Source organism: Pipistrellus kuhlii, unplaced genomic scaffold (genome assembly GCF_014108245.1).
Source record: "Pipistrellus kuhlii isolate mPipKuh1 unplaced genomic scaffold, mPipKuh1.p scaffold_m20_p_3, whole genome shotgun sequence".
Taxonomy (NCBI): domain Eukaryota; kingdom Metazoa; phylum Chordata; class Mammalia; order Chiroptera; family Vespertilionidae; genus Pipistrellus; species Pipistrellus kuhlii.
In genome coordinates, this window is record NW_023425529.1 from 79,229,406 (window position 1) to 79,252,908 (window position 23,503).

General features: G+C 38.4%; 1 protein-coding gene across 6 annotated transcripts in view; it reads right to left on the minus strand.

Annotated features, from left to right (window-relative positions):
* Positions 1 to 23,503, minus strand: part of CEP83 (centrosomal protein 83) — a 120,908-nt gene that overhangs the window by 63,410 nt on the left and 33,995 nt on the right. For all 6 annotated transcript variants that reach the window (XM_036455666.2, XM_045588344.1, XM_036455665.2 and 3 more), the window contains one exon: positions 21,153 to 21,284. In XM_036455666.2, coding sequence (XP_036311559.1) covers positions 21,153 to 21,284 — 132 coding nt within the window. The remainder of the gene's footprint in view (positions 1 to 21,152; positions 21,285 to 23,503) is intronic.

Genomic DNA, 23,503 nt, shown 5'->3' on the forward strand with positions numbered 1-23,503 from the left:
GCTCCAAGCAGGGAGGAGAGGACTGTAGTTGTTGCTGTAGCACCTGCAGGGTGGCCTCAGACAGTAGCTGAACTGCATCTCATTGGAGATCCAGAAGCCAGTGTACCTAGTGGTCAGTGTGAGACACCAGATTTCAACTCTTCACATTCATAAACGACATATTTGGGAGGCAAGCTCAGTGAGCACCAAAGCCCCACTGAAACAAGTCCTGCACCATAAATGTGTATAGACACAGCTGATCTTCACAGCCAATTGGCTTGGAGGTCAATTCCTCCCAGTGTATCAACAGCAATCAAGGCTTAAGTAACTAAGACTTTGCACTCAGCCCACAAAGGGGTATACCAAAAGCAACCACCTCGGGTGATTGGGGAAGCTGAGCTACTGAACCCTATAGGGCACCTACCACACAAAGCCACTCCATCAGCACAGAGAGGCAACCAAAGTGTGAAGTCACAGAAGCATACTACGAATGGGAGATATGGAGGAAAGTAAACTACTGGACGACACAGAGTTCAGAATCACATTTATAAGGATACTCAAGAATCTTCTAAAAACCACTGAGAAACTTGAAGAGACCTTCAAGGACCTTAATGAGAATACCAGAAAAAAATGGAAAAGGACCAGTTAGAAATTAATCATACGAGTTCAGTGCTCAGGATTGTCTGGCCGCAGATGGGGTTTACGTCTGTCCATCAACCAGAGGAAGGGAGGATCTATCATTCCAGGCTTCTGATAGAGGAGATAAGGCGCTTACAGTCCAAGGAATGGTTTGGCCTTTTGGATTGAGAGAGTGAAACAGAGGGAGTGTCCCACAAAGGGGAGTGCTTCCGGGGAAAAGATGGCTGCTTGTCCCTGTTTCACCACAGTTCCCAGCTTGTGAGCCTGATCTCCTTACGCTGGTAAGACTGGAACAGGAGGCCTGGAAAAACCACCGCAGAGGAGACCATCGAACAGCTGAGACACCCCAATTGGCGCAAACGCGTGGATTCAAGGGAGATCTTCAAACATCCACAGAAAGGAGAGATAAATCAACACAGAAGAGAGACATCCTGAAGAGAGACCATGGGGAGACAAAGAAACAGCCCACAAATGAAAGAAAAGCAGGCATCACCAGAAAAGGAAGTAAACGAGTTAGAGGCAAGCAACCTACCAGAGCAAGAATTCAGAGTAATGATCTTAAGAAGGCTAAAAAGAATGGAAGACAAATTTGACAATATGAGTAAGACCCAAAAGGAAATGAAAAAAACCAAGAGGAAATGAAGATGACTCAAGATGAAATGAAAAATGACATCGCTACTATGAAGAACTCAATAGAAACCATCAAGAGCAGACTAGAAGAAGCAGAGGATCGCATCAGTGAGCTAGAAGACAAGATGGGAAAAAATACCCAATTTGAGCAGCTTCTAGAAAAAAAAATTAAAAAGCAGGAGGAGCCGGGACCAGTTTGGCTCAGTGTATAGAGCGTCGGCCTGCGGACTGAAAGGTCCCGGGTTCGATTCTGGTTGAGGGCATGTACCTTGGTTGCGGGCACATCCCCAGTAGGGGGTGTGCAAGAGGCAGCTGATCGATGATTCTCTCTCATCGATGTTTCTAACTCTCTATCCCTCTCTCTTCCTCTCTGTGAAAAATCAATAAAATATATAAAAAAAAAAAAAAAAAAAAAAAAAAAAAAAAAGCAGGAGGAAAGTCTACGGGAGCTTTGGGACAATGCAAAACAAAACAATATTCGAATAATAGGGGTTCTGGAAGGAAAGAAAACCGAGGTAGACATGGAAAACGTATTTCAAGAAATAATGACAGAAAACTTTCCTGAGATAGAGAAGAAAAAACCCACACAAATCCAAGATGCTCCTAGAGTCCCAAGCAAAATGTATCCCAGGAGACCGACGCCAAGACATTATAATTAAATTGGCAAACACCAATGACAAAGTAAGAATCTTAAAAGCAGCCAGAGAGAGACAGAAAGTTACATATAAAGGAACCCCCATCAGACTAACAACTGATTTCTCAACAGAAACTTATCAGGCCAGAAGGAAATGGGATGAAATATACAAAGTCATGCAAAGAAAGGGTCTGAATCCAAGAATACTGTACCCAGCAAGACTATCAATCAAAATTGAAGGGGAAATCAGGAGCTTCACAGGCAAAAAAAGACTAAAGGAATTTATCTCCACCAAACCAGCAATGCAAGAAATGCTAAAGGGCGTACTGTAAAAATAAAGAAATAGGAAGCAAAGAAGGAACACAGGGGTATGGAATAAAAATGGCGTCAAATGAGTACCTATCATTGATAAGATTAAATGTAAATGGTTTAAATGCTCCAATCAAAGGACATAGGGTAACACATTGGATAAGAAAACAAGACTCATACATCTGTTGTCTACAAGAAACCCACCTCAGAAAAAGAGATGTACACAGACTGAGGGTGAAGGGATGGAAAGGATTTTCCAGGCAAATGGAAATGAAAAGAAAGCTGGGGTAGCAATACTCATATCTGACAAATTAGATCTCAGAGTGAAGGACATAACAAGAGATAATGAAGGCCACTTCATAATACTAAAGGGAGCAATCAAACAAGAAGAAATAACACGGGTAAATATATATGCACCCAATACGGGAGAACCCAAATACATAAAAAAAAAAACTGCTGGAGGACATTAAGGGAGAGATTAATAGCAATACAATCATAGTAGGAGATTTTAATACCCCACTGTCACCCTTCGACAAATCATCTAAACAAAAAATCAGCAAAGAAATATCAATCCTAAATGACTCACTAGACCAGATGGAATTAATTGACATCTTCAGAACATTCCAACCCAAAGCCACAGAATATACATTCTTCTCAAATGCACATGGGACATTCTCAAAGATAGACCACATTTTGGGACATAGGCAAAGTCAGTTCAACTTCAAGAAGATAGAAATCACATCAAGCATCTTCTCAGACCATAATGGCATAAAACTGGAAATTAACTACAATAAAAATAATCCAAACAAATCATACACATGGAGACTAAACAGCATGCTATTAAACAAGGACTGGGTTACAAGAGAAATCAAAGAAGAAATTAAAAACATCCAGGAAACAAATGACAATGAAAACACAACAATCCAAAATCTATAGGACACAGCAAAAGCAGTTTTGAGAGGGAAGTTCATATCCTTACAAGCCTATTGCAAAAAAATTAGAAAAAGGGTAACAAATGATCTAACTCTACAACTCAAAGAGTTAGAAAAAGAGCAACAAGAAAAGCCCAGTGTAAGCAGAAGGAAGGAAATAACAAAAATCAGAGCACAGATAAATGACATAGAGACCAAAGAAACAATACATAAGATCAACAAAACCAAGAGCTGGTTCTTTGAAAGAATAAACAAGATATATGGACCTCTAGCCAGGCTAACCAAGAAACAAAGAGAGAGGACCCAAATAAACAAAATCAGAAATGAAAGAGGTGAAATAACAACAGACCCCACCGAAATACAACGGATTGTTACAAAATACTATGAACAACTCTACTCCAACAAACTGAACAACCTGGAGGAAATGGACATATTCCTAGAAAAATATAATCTTCCAAAACTCAATCAGGAAGAATCTAAAAATCTCAATAAACCAGTGACTTGGGAAGAAATTGAAACAGTCATCCAAAAGCTTCCAGCAAACAAAAGCCCAGGGCCAGATGGCTTCACAGGAGAGTTTTACCAAACATTCAAGGAAGAACTAAAACCTATCCTCCTCAGACTATTCCAAAAAATCCAAGAGGAAGGAACACTTCCAAACTCCTTCTATGAAGCCAGCATCACCCTAATACCAAAACCAGATAAAGACAACTCAATGAAAGAGAATTACAGGCCAATATCCCTCATGAACATAAATGCCAAAATCCTCAACAAAATTCTAGCAAATCGACTCCAGAAGAACATCACAAAGATCATACACCACGACCAAGTAGGATTTATTCCAGGAATGCAAGTATGGTACAATATCCGGAAATCAATAAACGTGATACATCACATAAACAAATTGAAAGATAAAAATCATATAGTCATATCAATTGATGCAGAAAAAGCATTCGATAAAATCCAACACCCTTTTCTGATAAAAACTCTCAACAAGGTGGGAGTACAAGGATCATACCTCAACATAATAAAAGCTATATATGATAAACCCACAGCCAACATTATACTCAATGGGCAAAAACTAAAACCATTCCCCCTAAGAACGGGAACAAGACAGGGATGCCCACTCTCACCACTCCCGTTTGACATAGTACTGGAAGTACTAGCCATTGCAATTAGACAAGAAGAGGAAATAAAAGGCATCCAAATTAGAAAAGCAGAAGTAAAGATATCCTTATTTGCAGATGACATGATATTGTACAAAAAACCCAAAAGACTCCATTAAAAAACTAATTGACTTAATAAATGAATTTGGCAATGTAGCAGGATACAAAATTAATGCCAAGAAATCCATGGCATTTCTATACACCAACAGTGAAACTGCAGAAACAGAGATTAAAAAAGCAATTCCATTTACCATTGCACCAAAAATATTAAGATACCTAGGAATAAATTTAACTAAGGAAGTAAAGGACCTATATGCAGAAAACTACACGACCCTGAAAAAAGAGATAGAGGAAGATGTAAGGAGATGGAAGAACATACCATGTTCATGAATTGGTAGAATCAACATCATCAAAATATCCATACTTCCTAAAGCAATCTATAGGTTCAATGCACTCCCCATTAAAATACCAACGGCATATTTCACGGACCTAGAAAGAACTCTCCAAAAGTTCATTTGGAACAATAAAAGAACCCGAATAGCCACAGCAATCCTGAGAAAGAAGAGTAAAGAAGGAGGGATCTCAATACCAGACTTCAAACTGTATTACAAAGCCACTGTTCTCAAAACAGCCTGGTACTGGCACAAGAACAGACATATAGATCAATGGAATCGAATCAAGAACCCAGATATCAACCCAAATCACTATGCTCAATTAATATTTGACAAAGGAGGCACGAATATACAATAGAGTCAAGACAGTTTCTTCAATAAATGGTGTTGGGAAAATTGGACAGACACATGCAAAAGAATGAAACTAGATCACCAACTTACACCATTCACAAAAATAAACTCAAAATGGATACAGGACTTAAACATCAGACAGGAAACCATAAAAATACTAGAAGCATCCCCAGGCAGCAAAATCTCAGACGTATGCCAAAAGAACTTCTTCACTGATACTACCGCTAGGGCAATGGAAGCTAAAGAAAAAATAAACAAATAGGACTACATCAAAATAAAAAGCTTTTTTACAGCAAAAGAAACCATCAACAAAACAACAAGAAAGCCCACTGTGTGGGAGATCATATTTGCAAATGATACCACTGATAAAGGTTTAATCTCCAACATCTACAAACAGTTTATACAACTAAATAAAAGGAAGATGAATAATCCAATTAAGAAATGGGCAATGGACCTAAATAGAACATTTTCAAAAGAAGACAGAAGGAAGGCCAAAAGGCACATGAAAACATGCTCAAAATCACTAATTGTCCGAGAGATGCAAATCAAAACAACAATGCGGTACCATCTCACACCTGTCAGAATGGCCAACATCAACAAGTCAACAGACGACAAGTGTTGGCGAGGTTGCGGGGAAAAAGGAACCCTCGTGCACTGCTGGTGGGAATGCAGACTGGTGCAACCACTGTGGAGAACAGTGTGAAGTTTCCTCAAAAAACTGAAAATGGAACTCCCATTTGACCCAGTAATCCCACTTCTAGGAATATATCCCAAGAAACTAGAAACACCAATCAGAAAGGATATATGCACCCCTATGTTCATAGCAGCACAATCTACAATAGCCAGAATTTGGAAACAGCCTAGGTGCCCGTCAGCAGATGATTGCATCAAAAAACCATGGTACATCTACACAATGGAATACTATGCTGCCATAAAAAAGGAATTCTCATCATTTGCAGCAACCTGGATGGAATTGGAGAACATCATGCTGAGTGAAATAAGCCAATCAATGAAAGAGAAACACCACATGACCTCACTCATTTGTGGATGATAAAGAACATTATAAACTGATGAACCAAAAGATAGATATAGAGACAGTATATCAACAAGTAGACTGTCAAATTACAGCGGGGAGGGGAGGAAGATCTGGGGGAGATAAAAGATCAACCGAAGGACTTTTATACATGCATATTAAGTACAACCAATGGACACAAAACTCTGGTGAGGGAGGGGATGGGTGAGAGGGAGGGGGGAAAAAATCAATAAAATATATTAAAAAAAAAAAAAAAGAAAAGAAATTAAGCATACACTGTCTGAAATAAAGAATATACAGAAACTCGACTATAGCCAAAACCAGTTTGGCTCAGTGGATAAAGCATCAGCCTGCAGATTGAAGGGTCTCGGGTTCAATTCCGGTCAAGGGCATGTACCTTGTTTGCAGGCACTTCCCCAGTGGGGTGGGGGGGGGGGGGATAATGCAAGAGGCAACTGATAGATTTTTCTCTCTCATCAATGTTTCTAACTTTCTATCCCTCTCCCTTCTTCTCTGCAAAAAATCAATAAAATGTATTTAAAAAAAGAAACTCAACTGTAAATCAACTTACCTCAAGAGTCAAACCAAAGATCTGGAATAGGAGGAAACAAAAAACACCCAACCAGAGAGGCAAAAAGAAAGAAGAATCCAAAAGTGTGAGGATAGTGTAAGAAGCCTCTGGCACGACTTTAAGCTTACCAACATCCGGATTTTTGAAGTGCCAGAAGAAGAGAGAGAGCAGGATACTGAAGGCCTATTCGAAGAAATAATGGCAGAAAACTTTCCCTACCTGGTGAAAGAAATAGACTTACAGTGGTGCCTCACACAACGAACTTAATTCGTTCTAGGAGCAAGTCTGTTATGCGAAAAGTTCGTTATGTGAAACGCATTTTCCCATAACAATACATGTTAAAAAAAATAATTTGTTCTGTAGCATAAAATATGCTAAGATGACATAAAAAAAGATAAATTTTTTGTTATTATTTTTATTTAGATACATCTAAAAACATAATTTTTTAAAAAAAAACACACACATTTTTTTAATTTTAAGACAGACTAAGTAGAGTCTACCGAATCTTGCACATCTTCATCCATTTTCTGCTTTTTGGCCGATGGTTTCATGAAAAACCTGTCCAAAGTCGTTTGTTTTTCTCTTTTCTCCAACATCTGCCGGAAATAACGGACAAGAGTATCAGAGTAAAGATCGTTGATCCTGTTTGCTTCAGCTGAATCTGGATAGTGGGCATTGGTAAACTCCTGAACTGCTTTCCATTTGACCAGGATGTTCTTGATGTCAGCAGTTGGGATTGGTTGATTGTTTGATTGTTGCTCCTCGTTATCAGATGACGCTTCCCTTTGAGCATTGTCCTGTTGCTGGGCCGGAAGTGCTTGGAGATCTTCAGTTGTCAGCTCTTCTTCGTGTTCCTCAATAAGCTCCTCTACATCCTCTTCCTCTACCTCTAATTCCAACCTTTGGGCCACTGTGTCCTTCACCACTTCTGTGTCATCAACTACTGCTTCTTCCTGGGTCCACGAAGGCACAAGCATCTTCCAAGCAGAAATGAGGGTCCTTTGTGACACTTCTTCCCAGGCCTTCTGTATAAGTCGTATTGCCATAAGGACATCAAATTTCTCCTTCCAAAACTTTCGGACAGTCCTATTGTCTCCACCAAACTCGCATTCTTCAAACACCTTATTAAAGAGGGCTCTAGTGTAGAGTTTTTTAAAGTTCGCAATAACTTGCTGATCCATTGGCTGAAGAATGGATGTGGTGTTTGGTGGCAAATACTGCACCTTGATAAAAGGATAATTTTCCTGCAATATTTCCTCTAGGTCTTTTGGGTGAGAAGGGGCATTGTCAAGTATCAGAAGGGCTTTGAGCGGCAGTTCTTTTTCCAGCAAGAATTTCTTCACGGCAGGAGCAAAGGTTTCCAGAATCCATTCGTTGAAGATAACTTGGGTCACCCAGGCTTTTTGATTGGACTTCCAATGGACGGGCAGTTTGGACTTAATAACGTTATTTTTCTTGAAAATTCTTGGATTTTCAGAGTGATAAACCAATAGAGGTTTGATCTTGAGGTCTCCGCTGGCATTAGACGAAAACATAAGGGTAAGTCTGTCCTTCATGGCTTTGTGTCCTGGCAATTTCTTCTCCTCTTTTGTAATGAAGGTTCTGCTCGGCATTCTTTTCCAGAAAAGACCCGTTTCATCGGCATTGAACACTTGTTGTGGGCAGTATCCTTCATCCTTAATACATTTTTGAAAGTTAATGGAGAACTTTTCTGCTTCTTTCTTGTCAGCACTGCCAGCCTCACCATGCATAGTAACGCTGTGGATTCCACACCTTTTCTTAAATCTAAAAAACCACCCACTGCTGGCTTTGAATTCTTCTTCATTATCTTGATTGCTGCTACTTCCAGGGACGTTTTTCTTTAGATCGTCATAAATTCTCTTGGCTTTGTGACAGATAATATCTTGGGTTGTTACGTCACCTTTCACCTGCCTGTCCTTAATCCAAATCGCTAATAGCCTCTCCATTTCCTCGTGGATTGAAGACCTATGTTTTTCATGAAATAGTTTTGATACTCCTTTGGCTACTTTGGCTGATTTGATTGCATCCTTATTTGTCAAAATGGTGAAAATGGTGGTCTTGCTGAGGCCAAACTCTTTGACGAGGTCACACTGTTTTACCCCACATTCACTCCTTCTAATTATTTCCTGTTTCATTTCAACAGAAATCACCTTCCTGCTTTTTTTAGAAGCCATGATATAAAAAAAATATTGAGTTTAACTTAAAAGGACGACTGCCGTGATACGTGTGTGATTTAATTCGTAATGAAGAACGATTGCCGCGATACGTGCTTAAGTTAAGCACAGTGACTAACGACTGCCTGCAGTGCCTGCGCGGAAGGATGCAATACATCGGCAGCGATCGTGGAAGCTCGGGCGAAGCAGTCGTGGAAGCTCGGGCAAAGCGGTCGTGGAAGCTCGGGCGACTTAGTTGTGTGAAACGAAGTTCGTTGTATGAATCATGAAATGAAGTTGCTGTGCGAGGCGTTCTTTATGCGAGGCACCACTGTACAAGTATAGGAAGCACACAGAATCCCAAACAAAATGAATCCAAAGAGGACCACACCAAGACACATCATAATTAAAATGCCAAGGGCAAAAGACAAAGAGAGAATGTTGAAAGCAACAAGAGAAAAACAGTTAGTTACCTACAAGGGAGTACCCATTCGACTGTCAGCTGATTTCTCAACAGAAGCTATGCAGGCCAGAAGGGAGTGGCAAGAAATATTCCAAGTGATGAACAGCAAGAACCTACAAACAAGATTACTCTACCACGCAAAGCTATCATTCAGAATTGAAGGTCAGATAAAGAGCTTCACAGACAAGAAAAAGCTAAAGGAGTTCATCACCACCAAACCAGGATTACATGAAATGCTGAAGGGTATTCTTTAAGAAGAGGAAGAAGAAAAAGGTAAAGGTAAAAACTATGAACAACAAAACGACATCAAATACATACTTAACAACAAGTAAATATAAAAATCAAGTGAATAAAAAATCTGAAGAGCAGAATGGACTGGTGAATATAATAGAATCAGGGACATAGAAAGGGAGTAGGCTGACAATTCTCAGGGGAAAGGGGGTTTAAGGGGTTCGAGAAGAGATTGGACAAAAATCTTACACCTATTGCCAAAACTGGTTTGGCTCAGTGGTAGAGCATCGGTCTGCGGACTGAGAGGTCCCAGGTTCGATTCCGGTAAAGGGCATGTGCATTGGTTGCGGGCACATTCCTGGTAGGGGGTGTGCAAGAGGGAGCTGGTCGATGTTTCTCTCGCATCGTTTCTAGCTCTCTATCTCTCTCCCTTCCTCCTCTCTGTAAAATATCAATAAAATATATATATTTTTTTTTTTAAATCTTACACCTATGGATGAAGACAGTGGCATGGGGTAAGGGCATGGGGTGGGGTGGGAAATCAGGTGGAGGGGAGCTATAGAGGGGAAAAAGGAGGAACACATGTAATAATCTGAACAATAAAGATTTATTATATTAAAAAAATAAAAATAAAAATAAATTTACAAAAGACTTTGTTTAAATTTCTCTTTTATGACATTTATCCAAATAGCACTATGTTAATTACCTCCATGCTACTTTATTCTCTTTGAGAATATAAAAGCTTCCTTGACAGGTAAGATGTATTAAACAATTTTACTTTATAAAAACTGTTGAAGTAAAAGAACAACACAAACAGATCAGGAACTAGGAATACGTAATTGTTGATCTTCTTTTCAATGGATGGTAGCACCACTCTAATTCCCTAGGGCCATGGTCAGCAACTGTGGCTAGCAAGCCATTTGTGGCTCTTTGGCCCCTTGAGTGTGGCTCTTCCACAAAATACCATGGCCTAGGTGAGTCTATTTTGAAGAAGTGGAATAAGAAATTTAAGTTTAAAAAATTTGGCTCTCAAAATAAATTTCAATATTTGTACTGTTGATATTTGGCTCTGGTGACTAATGAGTTTGCTGACCACTGCCCTAGGTAACCCAAAAGAAAAAGGTAGTGTATCTAATTACTCCACTTTATATCTAATTATTCCACCAATTTTTGTTTATATTATCTTTATGATAAAGCATACGGACATGGTTAAGAGTATATAACTTGACAGAGTCTGAAATCAAATGACCTATTTGTTTTTTTCTTTCAGAATTTTAAAGGTATTGCTTTACTGCTAGGCTTATATTATTTCCAGAAAGAAATTTATTGTCATCATCTTTGTTCTTCTATACAAAATATATTTTTTCTCTGGATACTTTTTTGACATTATCTTCTTATTTTTAGACAGTGGTAGGTTCACATGCAGTTGTAAGGAATAATGCAGAAAGATCCTGTCTATCCTTAGCCCAGTTTCCACCACTAGGAACAACCCCCCCTGTTCCATTTTCTAAAAGACAGTGTGTAGAAATGGTTTTCTTTGTTTTTTTAACCCCTTGGTAGAATTCTCCAATTAAATCATTCTTTGGGGGAATTTTTAAATTAGGAATTTAGTTTCCTTAATAATTATATAATTATTTAAATTATCTTTTTCATATGGGCAGAGTCATGGTAATATGTGCCTGTTTCATTTTGTTTCTCAAATTTATTTTGGTAGAATTGTTCACCTCTATATAAGCTAATAAAGATATTACCCTTTTGATGTCTACAAGGACTGTAGCGATAATCTGTTTTATTCCTGATATCGGTAATTTGTGTCTTTCTTTTTTTGTCTAGCCTATGTTTGTCAACTTATTATTCTTCTCAAAGCTCTTTATTTCACTTTTTCTCTGCTGTTCTTGTTTTCAATTTCACTGGTTTCTTGTTTCCTCCCCTCTGCTTGCTCTGGGTTTATTTTAATCCTTTCTGGTTAAAGTAGGAGATTTTTGATTTGACACTTTTCTTCTTTTCTAATGAATGCATTTAGTGCTATAAATTTTCTTCTCAGCACTGTTTTAGTTGTGTCCCAAATGTTTAATATACTGCATTTTTCTTTTTCATTTTTACTCAGGTCTATTTATTTTTTTGAAATAGTTTTCTCATTGCAACTTCCTCTTTGAATTATTTGAAGTGTGTCATTTCATTTGAAGACTTCCCTGCTATCTTTCTGTTTTTGACTTCTAGTTTAATTCCATAGTGGCTGATGAACTCACTCTGTATAATATCAATTTTTATATACTTGTTGCCCAGCTGATGTGATTCCCAGTCAGGGCATATGCCTGGATTGCAGGCTTGATCCCTGATATGGTGCATGCATGAAACAGCCTATTAATGTTTCTCTCTCTCTTCATTCCTCTCTCCACAAAAAATCAATAAAAACACATTTTTTAAAACTGCTGAGGTTTATTTTATGGCCCAGGATTATCTATCTTGGTATATGTTCAGTGACACTTGAAAACTACACTTGAAATGTACTTAGGTACTCTTATTGGGTGGAGTGTTCAATAAATGTTGATTGACTTCTGTTGAGTGATGGTGATGTTTAGTTATATAGCCTTCCTAATTTTCTAATTGTTCTATCAATTGTTAAGACAGGAGTGTGAAACCTCCAACAAATAATTATGAATTTGTTTCTCCTTTTAGTTCTATCAGTTTTTACTTCATATATCGTGCAGCTCTGATTCATACACATTTAGTATTCATTGTGTTCTTGATGGTCTGGCTTTCTGTCATTATATAATGTCTACCTCTGGTATTTTTCTTTGAAGTCTATTTCATCTGATATTAATATACCCACTCCTGCCTCTTTTAATGTTTGTATAATATATCTTTTACCATCTATTTTCTAAATACTTATTATATTTGATGTTTCTTTGAGACAGCATATAGTTGGGTTTTTTTATTTATAAAATCAACTCTCTAAGTCCGTCTTTTGATTGGTATATTTAGGCAATATACATTTATTATGACTATTAATATGCTAAGGGATTTTATTTTCTTTGTCCTGCTTTCCTATGGATTTACTTGAATATTTCTTAGGATTCCATTTTTATTTACCTATAATGTTTTAGATATATATTTGTATAGCTTTCTTAGTTGTTGCTGTAATACATTATATATACAATAGAGGCTTGTTACACAAAATTCTTGCAGGGGGGAAAGGGGAGGCCCTCCTTTAGCCCAGCCTTCAGCCCAACCTGTGCCTTCTTGCAATCCAGGACCCCTTGGGTAGGGTCCATAGGCCTGACTGGCAAACAGGGCCTATTGGGGATTTCCTTCCCCAGGCTGCCAGCAGCTGGCCCCACCAACTACCACTGCTACTGCTTGCCATCTGTGTGGTGCTGTCCCCTACCCCCCCCACACACACACACTGGTCACCTTCCTCTGAGGGCAAGATGTGTGGGGTACGATCACTTGGCTGGCCTAGACCTCCCTCTGCGGGACAATTGCTGGCCCGCCCCACACCCCCGCCACAGTGCCGCCAGCTGGGTGGCCTGGGCCTCCCTCTGCAGGGCGATTGTGGGGCATGACTGGGGCCCCCCAACCAACTGCATTGCACCTGACTTGGCTGGCCTGGTACCAGTGGTAAAATTTTCCCACTGCTCTCTTTTTTCCTTTCAAGGACAAAAATCTTAGATCTTTTGTTATAGTCCCACAGATAACTGAGGTTATCCCTTTTTTTTAATATACTTTTCTTTTTTCAAATCTTTATTGATGAGATTATTACAGATGTCCCATTTCCCCACCCCCTCACTGTCCCCACCACTTGGTTCCCACTCTACCCCAATCCTCCCCAACTGCCCTTCCCTGCAGACCTGGTGGCTCCCAACTTCCCTCCTCTGCCAGCCTGGTCACCCTTAACTGTCCTTCCCTGCAGGCTTGATTGCTCCCAACTTCCCTCCCTTCCAGGTCTGGTCTCTCCCAATTGCCCTCCCCTGATGGCCTGATCGTCCACAACTGCCCTCCCTTGCAAGCCTGGTCCCTCCGAACTGCCCTCCACTGCTGGCCATCTTATGTCTACATGGGGGCAGGATCTTTGACCACATGGGAGCAGCCATCTTTTGTGTTAGAGTGATAGTCAATCTGCATATTACTCTTTTAATAGATAGCATAGAGGCCTGGTGCATGGGTGGGGGCCAGATAGTTTGCCCTGAAGAGTGTACCAGATAAGGGTGGGAGTTCCCTTGGGCATGGGGAAGCCTGGGTGAGGGGCCTGTGGTGATTTGCAGGCTGGCCACATCACCTGGTGATCCAAGCAGAGGCCCTGGTATCTGGGATTTATCTTCTACAATTGAAACTTTGTAGCCTGGAGCAAAGCAAAGCTTACTGCTTGCTCTGGGGTGGCAGTCATTTCTTTTGCTATTTATTTATCTTCTATAATTGAAGCTTTGTAGCCTTAAGCGTAGGCCAGGAAAGCTTGGCTTCCTCCATCGCCAGGGGCAACCCTAGCCTCCTGCTCTCTCTAGCTCTGTGGCTGCGCCATTTCTGTTGGGATTTATCTTCTATTATTGAAACTTTGTAGCCTTGAATGGAGGCCTTGGCCAGCCAGGGTGTACAGAAAGCTTGGCTTCCTCAATCACCAGGGAAACTCAAACCTCCCTCCTGCTTGCTCAGTGGCCGCAGCCATCTTGGTTGGGGTTAATTTGCATACTTGCTCTTGACTGGCTGCTGGATGTGGCTGGTGGGCATGGCTTGTGGTTGTAGCAGAGTGGTGGTTAATTTGCATATTACTATTTTATTAGATAGAATATATTTTTTGTGTGTGCCATCATTAAAAAAAGTCTATATTTAGTTTTAGGTACCCAGCAAAATTGAACAGAAAGTGCCGAGAGTTGCACATGTCCCCGCCCCCATATATTTGGCCTCCTACACTATCAACATCTCACACCAGAGTGTACATTTGTTACAACAAAGTGGTACATTTGTTATAACTTCCATCTGTAGTTTACAAAGGGGCCACTCTTGGTGGTGTATATTATCGATATATGGATTTTGACTATGTATTAATATATTGGCATGTACCTGACATTATAGTATTACACTGCCACCCTAAAATCTTCTGTGCTCCATCTATTTATTCCTCCCTCTTCCTTAATCCCTGGGCAACCACTGATCTCTCTCTCTCTCTCTCTCTCTCTCTTTCTATATATATATGATTTTATTGATTTCAAAGAGAAAGGAAGGTAGATAGAAACATTAATGGTGAGAGAGAATCACTGATTTGCTGACTCCTGCACATCCCCGACTAGGGATTGAGTCCACAACCTGAGCACGTGACCTGACCAGGAATCAAATTGAGACCTCCTGGTTTATAGGTTGGTGCTCAACTACTGAGCCATGCTGGCCAGGCAACCACTGATCTTTTAAATGTCTTAAAGTTGAATGTCATATATTTCAAATACTGCAATATACAAGCCTTTTCAGATTGATTGCTTTAGTAATTTGCATTTAAGTTTCCTTACATCTTCATGGTTTGATAGTTCATGTCTTTTTGGTACTGAATAATCTTCCATTCTATGGGTATGACACGGTTTATTTGACTGCACCTAGAGAGGGACATCTTGGTTACTTCCAAGTTTTGGCAATTAGAAACAAAGCTGCCAGAAACCTGAGTATAGGTTGTTGTGCAGACAGAAGTGTTAAACTCTCGTGGGTAAATACCAAGGAGGACAATTGCTGGATTGTATGGTAAGGCTATGTTTAGCTTTGTAAGGAACAGTCAAACTGTTCTAAAGTTGCTGTACCAGTTTACATTTCCAAAGTCTGTTGCTTCACATCCTCACCAGCATTTGGTATTGTCAGTGTTTTGGATTGAGGCCATTCTAACAGGCATGTATCCCGTTGTTTTAAATTGCAATCCTCTACTCCAGTGGTCAGCAAATCGCAACTTGCTAGCCATATGCAGCTCTTTGGCACCTTGAGTGTGGTTCTTCCACAAAATACTATATGGGGGCGCACACTTAGAGTGCTATTGAAACTCCGTGGCCCATGCGCAGAAGTTAGTTTTCAGCCTGGGCGAATCTATTTTGAAGAAGTGGCTTTAGAACACTCAAGGGGCCAAAGTGCTGCATGTGGCTCGCGAGCCGCGGTTTGCTGAACACTGCCCTAACCACAAAAGATGTTGAGCCTCTATGCTTATTTGTCATCTGTATATCTTTCTTTGGTGAAATGTCTTTTAAAATCTTTTGCCACTTTAAAATCAGTTTGTTTTCTTATTGTTGAGTTTCATAGTTCTTTGTATATTTGGATAATAGTCCTTTTACAAAATATGTCTTTTTCAATTACTTTTTCCCAGTCTATAGCCTCCCTTCTCATTCTCGACAGTGTCTTTCACAGAACACAATTCTTAATTTCAATGAAACCTACCGTATTTTCCAGCATATAAGACAAACCCCTAATTTTACAGTTAAAACATAGGTTTAGGCCTATATTCGCTGTATAAGACTACCCCCCCACTTCAAAGAAAAGACTTATTTGGCGTCAAGATCTGCAGGTAATTTTTGTGCAATTTTGGTCTTTTGCCCCAATTTTCAGTTGACTTTTTTTTGTTTCAAAAGTCGTTTTATATGCCGGAAAATACGGTAACATCAATTATTTCTTTCATGGATCATGTTTTTGGTGTTTTATCTAAAAGATCATCAACAAACTCAAGCTCATCTAGTTTTTTCCCTATGTTATCTTACAGGAATTTGGTAGTTTTACGTTTTACATTTTACATTTAGACCTAAGATCTATTTTGAGTTAATTTTTGTGAAGGGGCTGTATCCAGATTCCTTTTTTGGCACATACATTTCTTTAGAACCATTTGTTGCAAAGATTATTTTTCTCTATTCTCAAAAATCAGTTCTCCTTCATCAAAGATCACTATATTTGTGTAAATGTATTTCTAGACTCTTTGGTTTGTCTAATGATCTATTTGTCTATTTTTTCACTAAGAGCATACAGTCTTTATTATCATAGCTTAATAGTTTAGTCACAAAGTTAGGTAGTGTCAGTCCTCCAAATTCGTTTTTTTGTAATATTGTACTGGCTACCAACACTGGGTCTTTTGACTCTACCATAAACTTTAGAATCAGTTTGTTAATATCCACAAAATACTTGCCGAGTTTTTAATTGGGATTAAACTTGATATATAAATTAAATTGAGAAGAACAGACATCTTGACTTTGGGAACTGACTTAACTTCTATGTGCTTAACTTAACTGACTTAAGTCAGTTCACAGAGTCTTCGTATCCGTGAACATGAAATATCACTCCATTTGTTTTTTTTATTTCATTCATCAGAGTTTTGTAGTTCTCTTCAAATTAGTATTGTGCATTTTTAAAATATCTTCTGTATTTATTATGGTAATTTTTACTATGATTAATGCTATCAAGTACAAATAGTAATACCACTTTTTTGAGCCTTTACTATGTGTCAGGCATATAGGAAACATTTTACACATGAAGTTTCAAGTTCCCAAATTTGAGTTTTTTAAATCTAGTTTACCTTTTTATATTACTGCTATTCTAAGTTTTTCCCATTCCCCTATATGTATTTGAATTAAATTTTTCTAAATTAATGATGGAATATAAAAATATTTTATTTACTTACACTATAAAGGTAACATTTAATTTACTCAATTTAAAGTTCATATTTTAATCTACTTTTTGAAGTTGCCATCTCGTTTCCTTCACTCCGTGGCTTTAAAAAAGAATTCCACTCATATTGTATAAGAGAATAGAAATAAAGACATATGTCTTTTTCAGGCTCTGAGGATTACCTTGGTCATGGAGGTAGTAAAAGAAAAATAACTGTGACAAATAAAGTCAGAGCAAACAGTACCTGAAAGTAGAACACTCAGAATGCAGTGAAGGTGGGGGATGCAGACATTGTAATAAGAGATGCCCTCAAAAGATTTAGAGTATCTATGTATAAATCTGACACTGAAAACTCTAGCATGCTAAAGAACAGGATCATATGCTTAAGAAATATGAGTATATGTAATTTTAAATGATAATAGTTATCATCTGTGGAATGCTTACTATGTGCTTGGTACTTGTCTAAGCATTTTGCAGAACTTATTAAATCCTCACATCATAAGATAGGTTCTATTGCTAACATCATTTTAAATTGAGGACATTAATGCACATAGAAGTTAAGTCAATTCCAATGTCATACTAAATAAAACATTTAAAAATTTATATGTTAAAAAGCTTCGTTTGAGATATTCTAAACTTCATTCAGTTTAATTTTAATTAATAAATTTCACAAAACCCTTGTAAAATGTTGCCAAAATCAATCACAGACAATCTGTACTGTGAGGTAATTCCATTTTAATTTGGGAGTCTTTGTCTATTGTGATATGGCTCAAAGTAATCTGAGAAGGGTGTAAATTAGAAAACTTGGGAGTGGTAGAAAGCCAAGATAGTGACGTAGGTAAACAACTAATCTGCCGCCTCTCACGAGAATTTCAAAACTACAACTAAAAGACAAAATGTCTATCACCCAGAACTATGGGAAGGCTGGCTGAAAGAGAAAGGAGCACAAGTGCTGAAAAGCTGAAAAGCTTAGGTATGGAGGCACGCAAATCGGGCTGGTGGCGGGTGACTAGGCACTTGGCTTTTTATCAACCGGAAGGGAAACAAGCTCCCGATTACTTTGAAATCCAGTTTCTGGAGTCAGGCGGGAAACCCAGATGCCTACGGGGAGAAACTGGTCTGTCAGCCATCTAGTCCCAAAGAGAGGGTGACTTTTTTGCAGAGGTACGCGCAGCAACCATTATTTACTGCGCCAGAGTGCGGAGATGCGGGGACTGGGAAACAAGTAAAGGCAGAGGGGGCTGAACGCAGCCATCGCTATTTGCCACACCCCAGCCTAGTGATGTCCTGAGACCCCACCCTACCCTGAGGCCCCACCCCACCTTGAGACTCCGCCCCGCCCTGAGGCCCCACCCCATACATTCTACAAACCAGCCCAGGTTCCACAAAGCTGCTTTTGCATATAAATGGCCTGTACTGTGGCAGCTTAAGGAAATAAACTGCAGCTCCAGCTCCAAAACCACCAAATCACAAGCAAAGAGGAGAAAACTGTAGTTCTTGCAGTAGATCCTGCTGGGTTGCCTCAAAAAGTAGCTGAATTGCTCCCCACTGGAGATCCGGAAACTAGTGTATCTAGTGGTTGGTGTGAGACGACACCATATTTTAACTACTCTCCTAAGGGACACATTCAAGAGACAGACTCAGTAAGCACCAAAGCCCTATGGGAACAATTCCTCCCCCATATACACATCATAATTAAAATGCTAAGAGCAAAAGACAAAGAATCTTAAAAGCAGCAATAGAAAAAACAGTTACCTACAAGGTATCACCCATACGATTATCAGCTGATTTCTCAACAGAAACTATGGAGGCCAGACTGGAGTGGCAAGAAATATTCAAAGTGATGAATAGCAAGAACCTACAACCAAGATTACTCTACCCAGCAAAGTTATCATTCAGAATTAAAGGGCAGATAAAAAGCTTCACAGATCAGAAAAAGCTAAAGGAGTACATCACCACCAAACCATTGCTAAAAGGTGTTCTTTAAAAAGAGAAAAAAGAAGAAAAGGTGTTCTTTAAAAAGGTGTTCTTTAAAAAGAGGAAAAAGAAAAGAAAAAGGTAAAGATAAAAATTATGAACAAATACATATCTATCAACAAGTGAATATAAAAGTCAAGTGAATTAAAAATCTGAGGAACAGAATAAACTGGTGAATATAATAGAATCAGGAGCATAGAATGGGAGGGGATTGATAATTCTCAGGGAGAAAGTAGTGTCTGTGTGGGGGATATGGGAAGAGACTGGACAAAAACCATATACCTATGGATGAAGACAGAGAGAGAGAAGGGGAGGTAAGGACAGAGGGTGGGGTGGGGACGAGGTGGAGGGGAGCTATGGGGGGGGGGGGCGCGCAAAAAGTAGAAACAATTGTAATAATCTGAATAATATTTATTTTTTTAAAAAGAAGAAAACTTGGGAGTATTTTAGATAAAGGCACCATCAGAGTCTAAAGCAGCATTCTAGATAGAACTGCAGAACCTACAGTTTGTAGCACTGAAAGCACAAAACTGATAATTAGGCTTCTAATTTGGTCCTTATTCTACAGTTCCTTTGAATCCTTCCATCATCACACATAGTATAGATCTATTTATCTCTTAACAATATTATAGCTGTTAGATGACTCCTAATTAACTTAGCAACTTCAAATCATTGCTTATTTCAAATTTATAATTTCCAGCTAGGTGTTGGGTTACCTAATTTCTACTGTTAACTTGGCTGCTGACTTTCTTTGAGGCTGAGCAAGTCACTTATCTTGTGCTTCAGAGGCCTCCTTTAAAATGGAGACACTGGCCCTAGCTTGTTTTGCTCAGTGACTAGAGCATCCGCCTGCAGACTGAAGGGTTCGTGTTCGATGTGAGTGAGAGGCACATGTCCGGATGCAGGCTCAATCCCCAGGAGGGGACATACAGGAGGGAGCCAATCCTCCTGCATGACCCCTACTCTCTCATCATGGATGTTTTTCTTTCCCTCTCCCTTCTTCTCTGAAATCAATAAAAATATATTTTAAAATAATTAGAAAATAATAAAATGATAATACTGAACATTATAACTGAAGTGAGATTATATGTGAATAAAGCATTTAAAGCTGTAAGTAATTTTTTAAATGCAATAGACTAATATAAATATTGACAGTTTTCTGGTACTGTGTTATTGATGAACTCGATCCAAAGTTCATACAACTTCTCACATATCAAAGAATAGTGGAACAGTTTGTTCATGTATGTCAGTTTGATCAAAGTAGTTATTGATAAAGGAAAGTGAGTATATTTTAACTCTTGATTCCAAATAAAGGCAATGCAATATATGTAAAATGCAAATGTATTTATACATGAAATGTTTCATGTAACTACAGAAAACAAACTACTTTTTTTTAATTCAACTAGTATTAGGCTTCTTATTTGAAATAAGAAATTGGTATTTCTCTCTTTACACCCTGAGAAAAAATCTAAAAGTAACATAAAGAATGAGAAACACAAACCCCATTTTTGGAAATAGGGAGACAAAACCCAAAATGAGTAGAGACAGAGTAGGAGTGAATGCTATAGGGAGCAGGGAGAGGATGCTGCCATTGCAGTTGTCAAAGAACAAAGTACACTTCCTGAAGATGAGAGGCACACCCTAAGATATAAACCCTTTGTTTGTAGCAGTGGAAAAAGTGCATTAACTGACCATCAGAACTCTCAGAGATGTAGTATGGTTCCAAGAAAGAGATGGGGGCATTCTAAATAAGGAATCATGTAGACAAACTATATTTGCAGAGAGAGAAGCCTTTCTCTGTGGCTATGGAAGGAAAGAGACTGACTATCGCCACGGACTGGGGCAAAATAAACGTTGCAAAGAATGGAAAAATTTAACAGCCAAAAAAAGAACATTCACAAAAAAATATTGATATAGAGCAGATGAAAACCATAACAAATTAATTAAACTAATTATGTAATCAACTCTAACTTGAGATTTACAAAAAAATATATAATCATAAAATTTTGTTTACTAGGAAGCTAACAACTAAACTAGTATAATTAATCACTCACCTCTGATTCATATTTTATTTTTTCTTCTTCTAAAATACGTTCAAATCCTCCTTTCTGGTGTTCGAACTCTGACTTGAGAAATGTATGTTCATAGCGAAGCTTATTATATTTGGCTCTATAGTTTTCAACTTCCTAAATTAAAAGGAGACTTTTATGAATGAATTTATGAATGAATTTTGTAATCATTCCAAAAATTACTTTTGTAAATATAATTTTAAATTACATTATATTCAGAGTAATTCTAAAAATAAAAAAATAAGCTTAAGAGAAGTATAAATAAATCTTGGAAAAGTTCTGATAACTAGGATGCTACACACAGAATTAGTACATTCCTGAGAAGACACTAATAAAGATAATTATTCAATTAACCTTATTTAATCACTGATTCTCATAATAATAAAAATGTTTAACATGTCAAAAGTTTTGACCTCTGGATTTAATAAAATAATATTTAAGAATGTAATACACCTTTTAATATATAGTTAGGTTAAAAATTAATTTTATGATAACACATAAAATACCTCCTAAATGTCAGACATAATAAATTCAAAGTAGATAAAAGATTATTTGGCTATTTAGTACAATAACTTAAGTTTCAATCAAATATTACAATAATATAAATTAAACACATCAGTTTGAAGAATGTATGAAGCACCAACTCTCCTTACTCACAAGGAACACATGCAATTCTCTAGTATAGTCCAGCTCCTCTTCCTGACACTATGAAAGTTGCTGGCATTCTGAATCTCAGTAAGAACTTAAGACAACAGAATAGAAAGATGGAGACATTATTTCAACATATTCCAAAAAAAATCTATAAAGTCTAAGCAACTAAGTGACCAAATGACTGGTCAACTGGTTGCTATGACACACACTGACCACCAGAGGGGAGATGCTCAATGCAGAAGCTGACCCCTGATGGTCAGTGCACTCCCACAGTGGGTGACTAACAGGTGCCAGACACTTTACTAATGGTTGGCAATGGCAACTGCAGCGGTGCAAGCCTCTCCACTGACACTCCCCTTGCATGATCAAACTGACTGGGCGCAAGCCTGCGGTCGTAGGGAGGCTGCAATAAGCAAGAGCAGCAGGCAGGAGAGGCAGGCAGCATTGGACTGCCGGTTTCAGCCCGATCACTACAGGCCATGCCAAGGGATCTCACTGGTGCACAAATCCATGCACCAGGCCTCTAGTTAAGTAATAAAGAAGCCTCCTAAAATATTCAGCTCCCTGAAATCTTCAATTTAAAGATTTCCAAACAATTTACAAACAAAGGATATGGTTATCTGTGATTTTATTAGAGACATTAGTTTTGGTATTTTTAAATATGCTTTTACTTAACTGAATTACCTACTTAAGTCTAAGTAATTTTGTTTATATCCAAAAATGAAACCTATTCAGCATACTGCTTTGATTAGGAAAATATTCAAAAAGTGACTGTCAAGACAATTAATAACAGTGATCGCCAACCCAGTGGTCATGAGGTCCAAAAGTTTGGCGACTACTAGTTTAAGGAAACCTTTGGAGCAGCAGTTGCCAAGCGGTGGTCTGTGGACCACCGGTGGTTCATGAGGTCCAAAAGGTTGGCAACTGGTGATTTATAAAACAGGATCTACAACTATTTTGAGCAATGGCAACATCACTAGACTATAGCTCCCTAAAGAGGTCCATTTTGAAGGGGACAATACACATTTATATGTACACTGCTCAGTATATTTGTTAAATAAATGTCGAGTTTAGTATCTACTATACTTAATATCTATCATCTTTTCCTGTCCCCTTTATTAAACATTTAGTCATATAACACCAAAGTTTCATTTAAGGAGACTTGTTGCAATCTGAAAGAAAACTACATCAATTTTTTTTACTTTTCTGAGGTTGCATGAAATTCATTCTTTCATTCAACAAATATAGAAGCTACCGAGGTGGTTCATTCTATCCTAGTACAGTGTAAAAATCAAACAAACAAACAAAAAACAGATAAAGTTTCTGCACTCATGCAAAAAGTGGTAAAAGATAATATAAAAAATAAGCACAATGAGTATTAAAATATAGTAAGTACTTGAGAAAATAAAAATGTAGAGCAGGGTAAATGGGGATCCAAAGGTCTTAGGAGTAATGGAAAAGGCAAGTTATAACATTAAATGGAGGCAGGGAGTAATCAAAGTAGGCCTCATTGAGAAGGAGATGTTAAGTTGACCAAAAGATACCTGGAGGGTGTTCAAGGCAAAAGCAATTGTTACAGCAAAGACTCTGGAATGACACCATTTCTAGAATGCCAAAGAAACATCAAGGATGCCAGTTTGGATGGAGAAAAGAAAATAAGAGAAGTAATGGGGTCTGATCCTGTG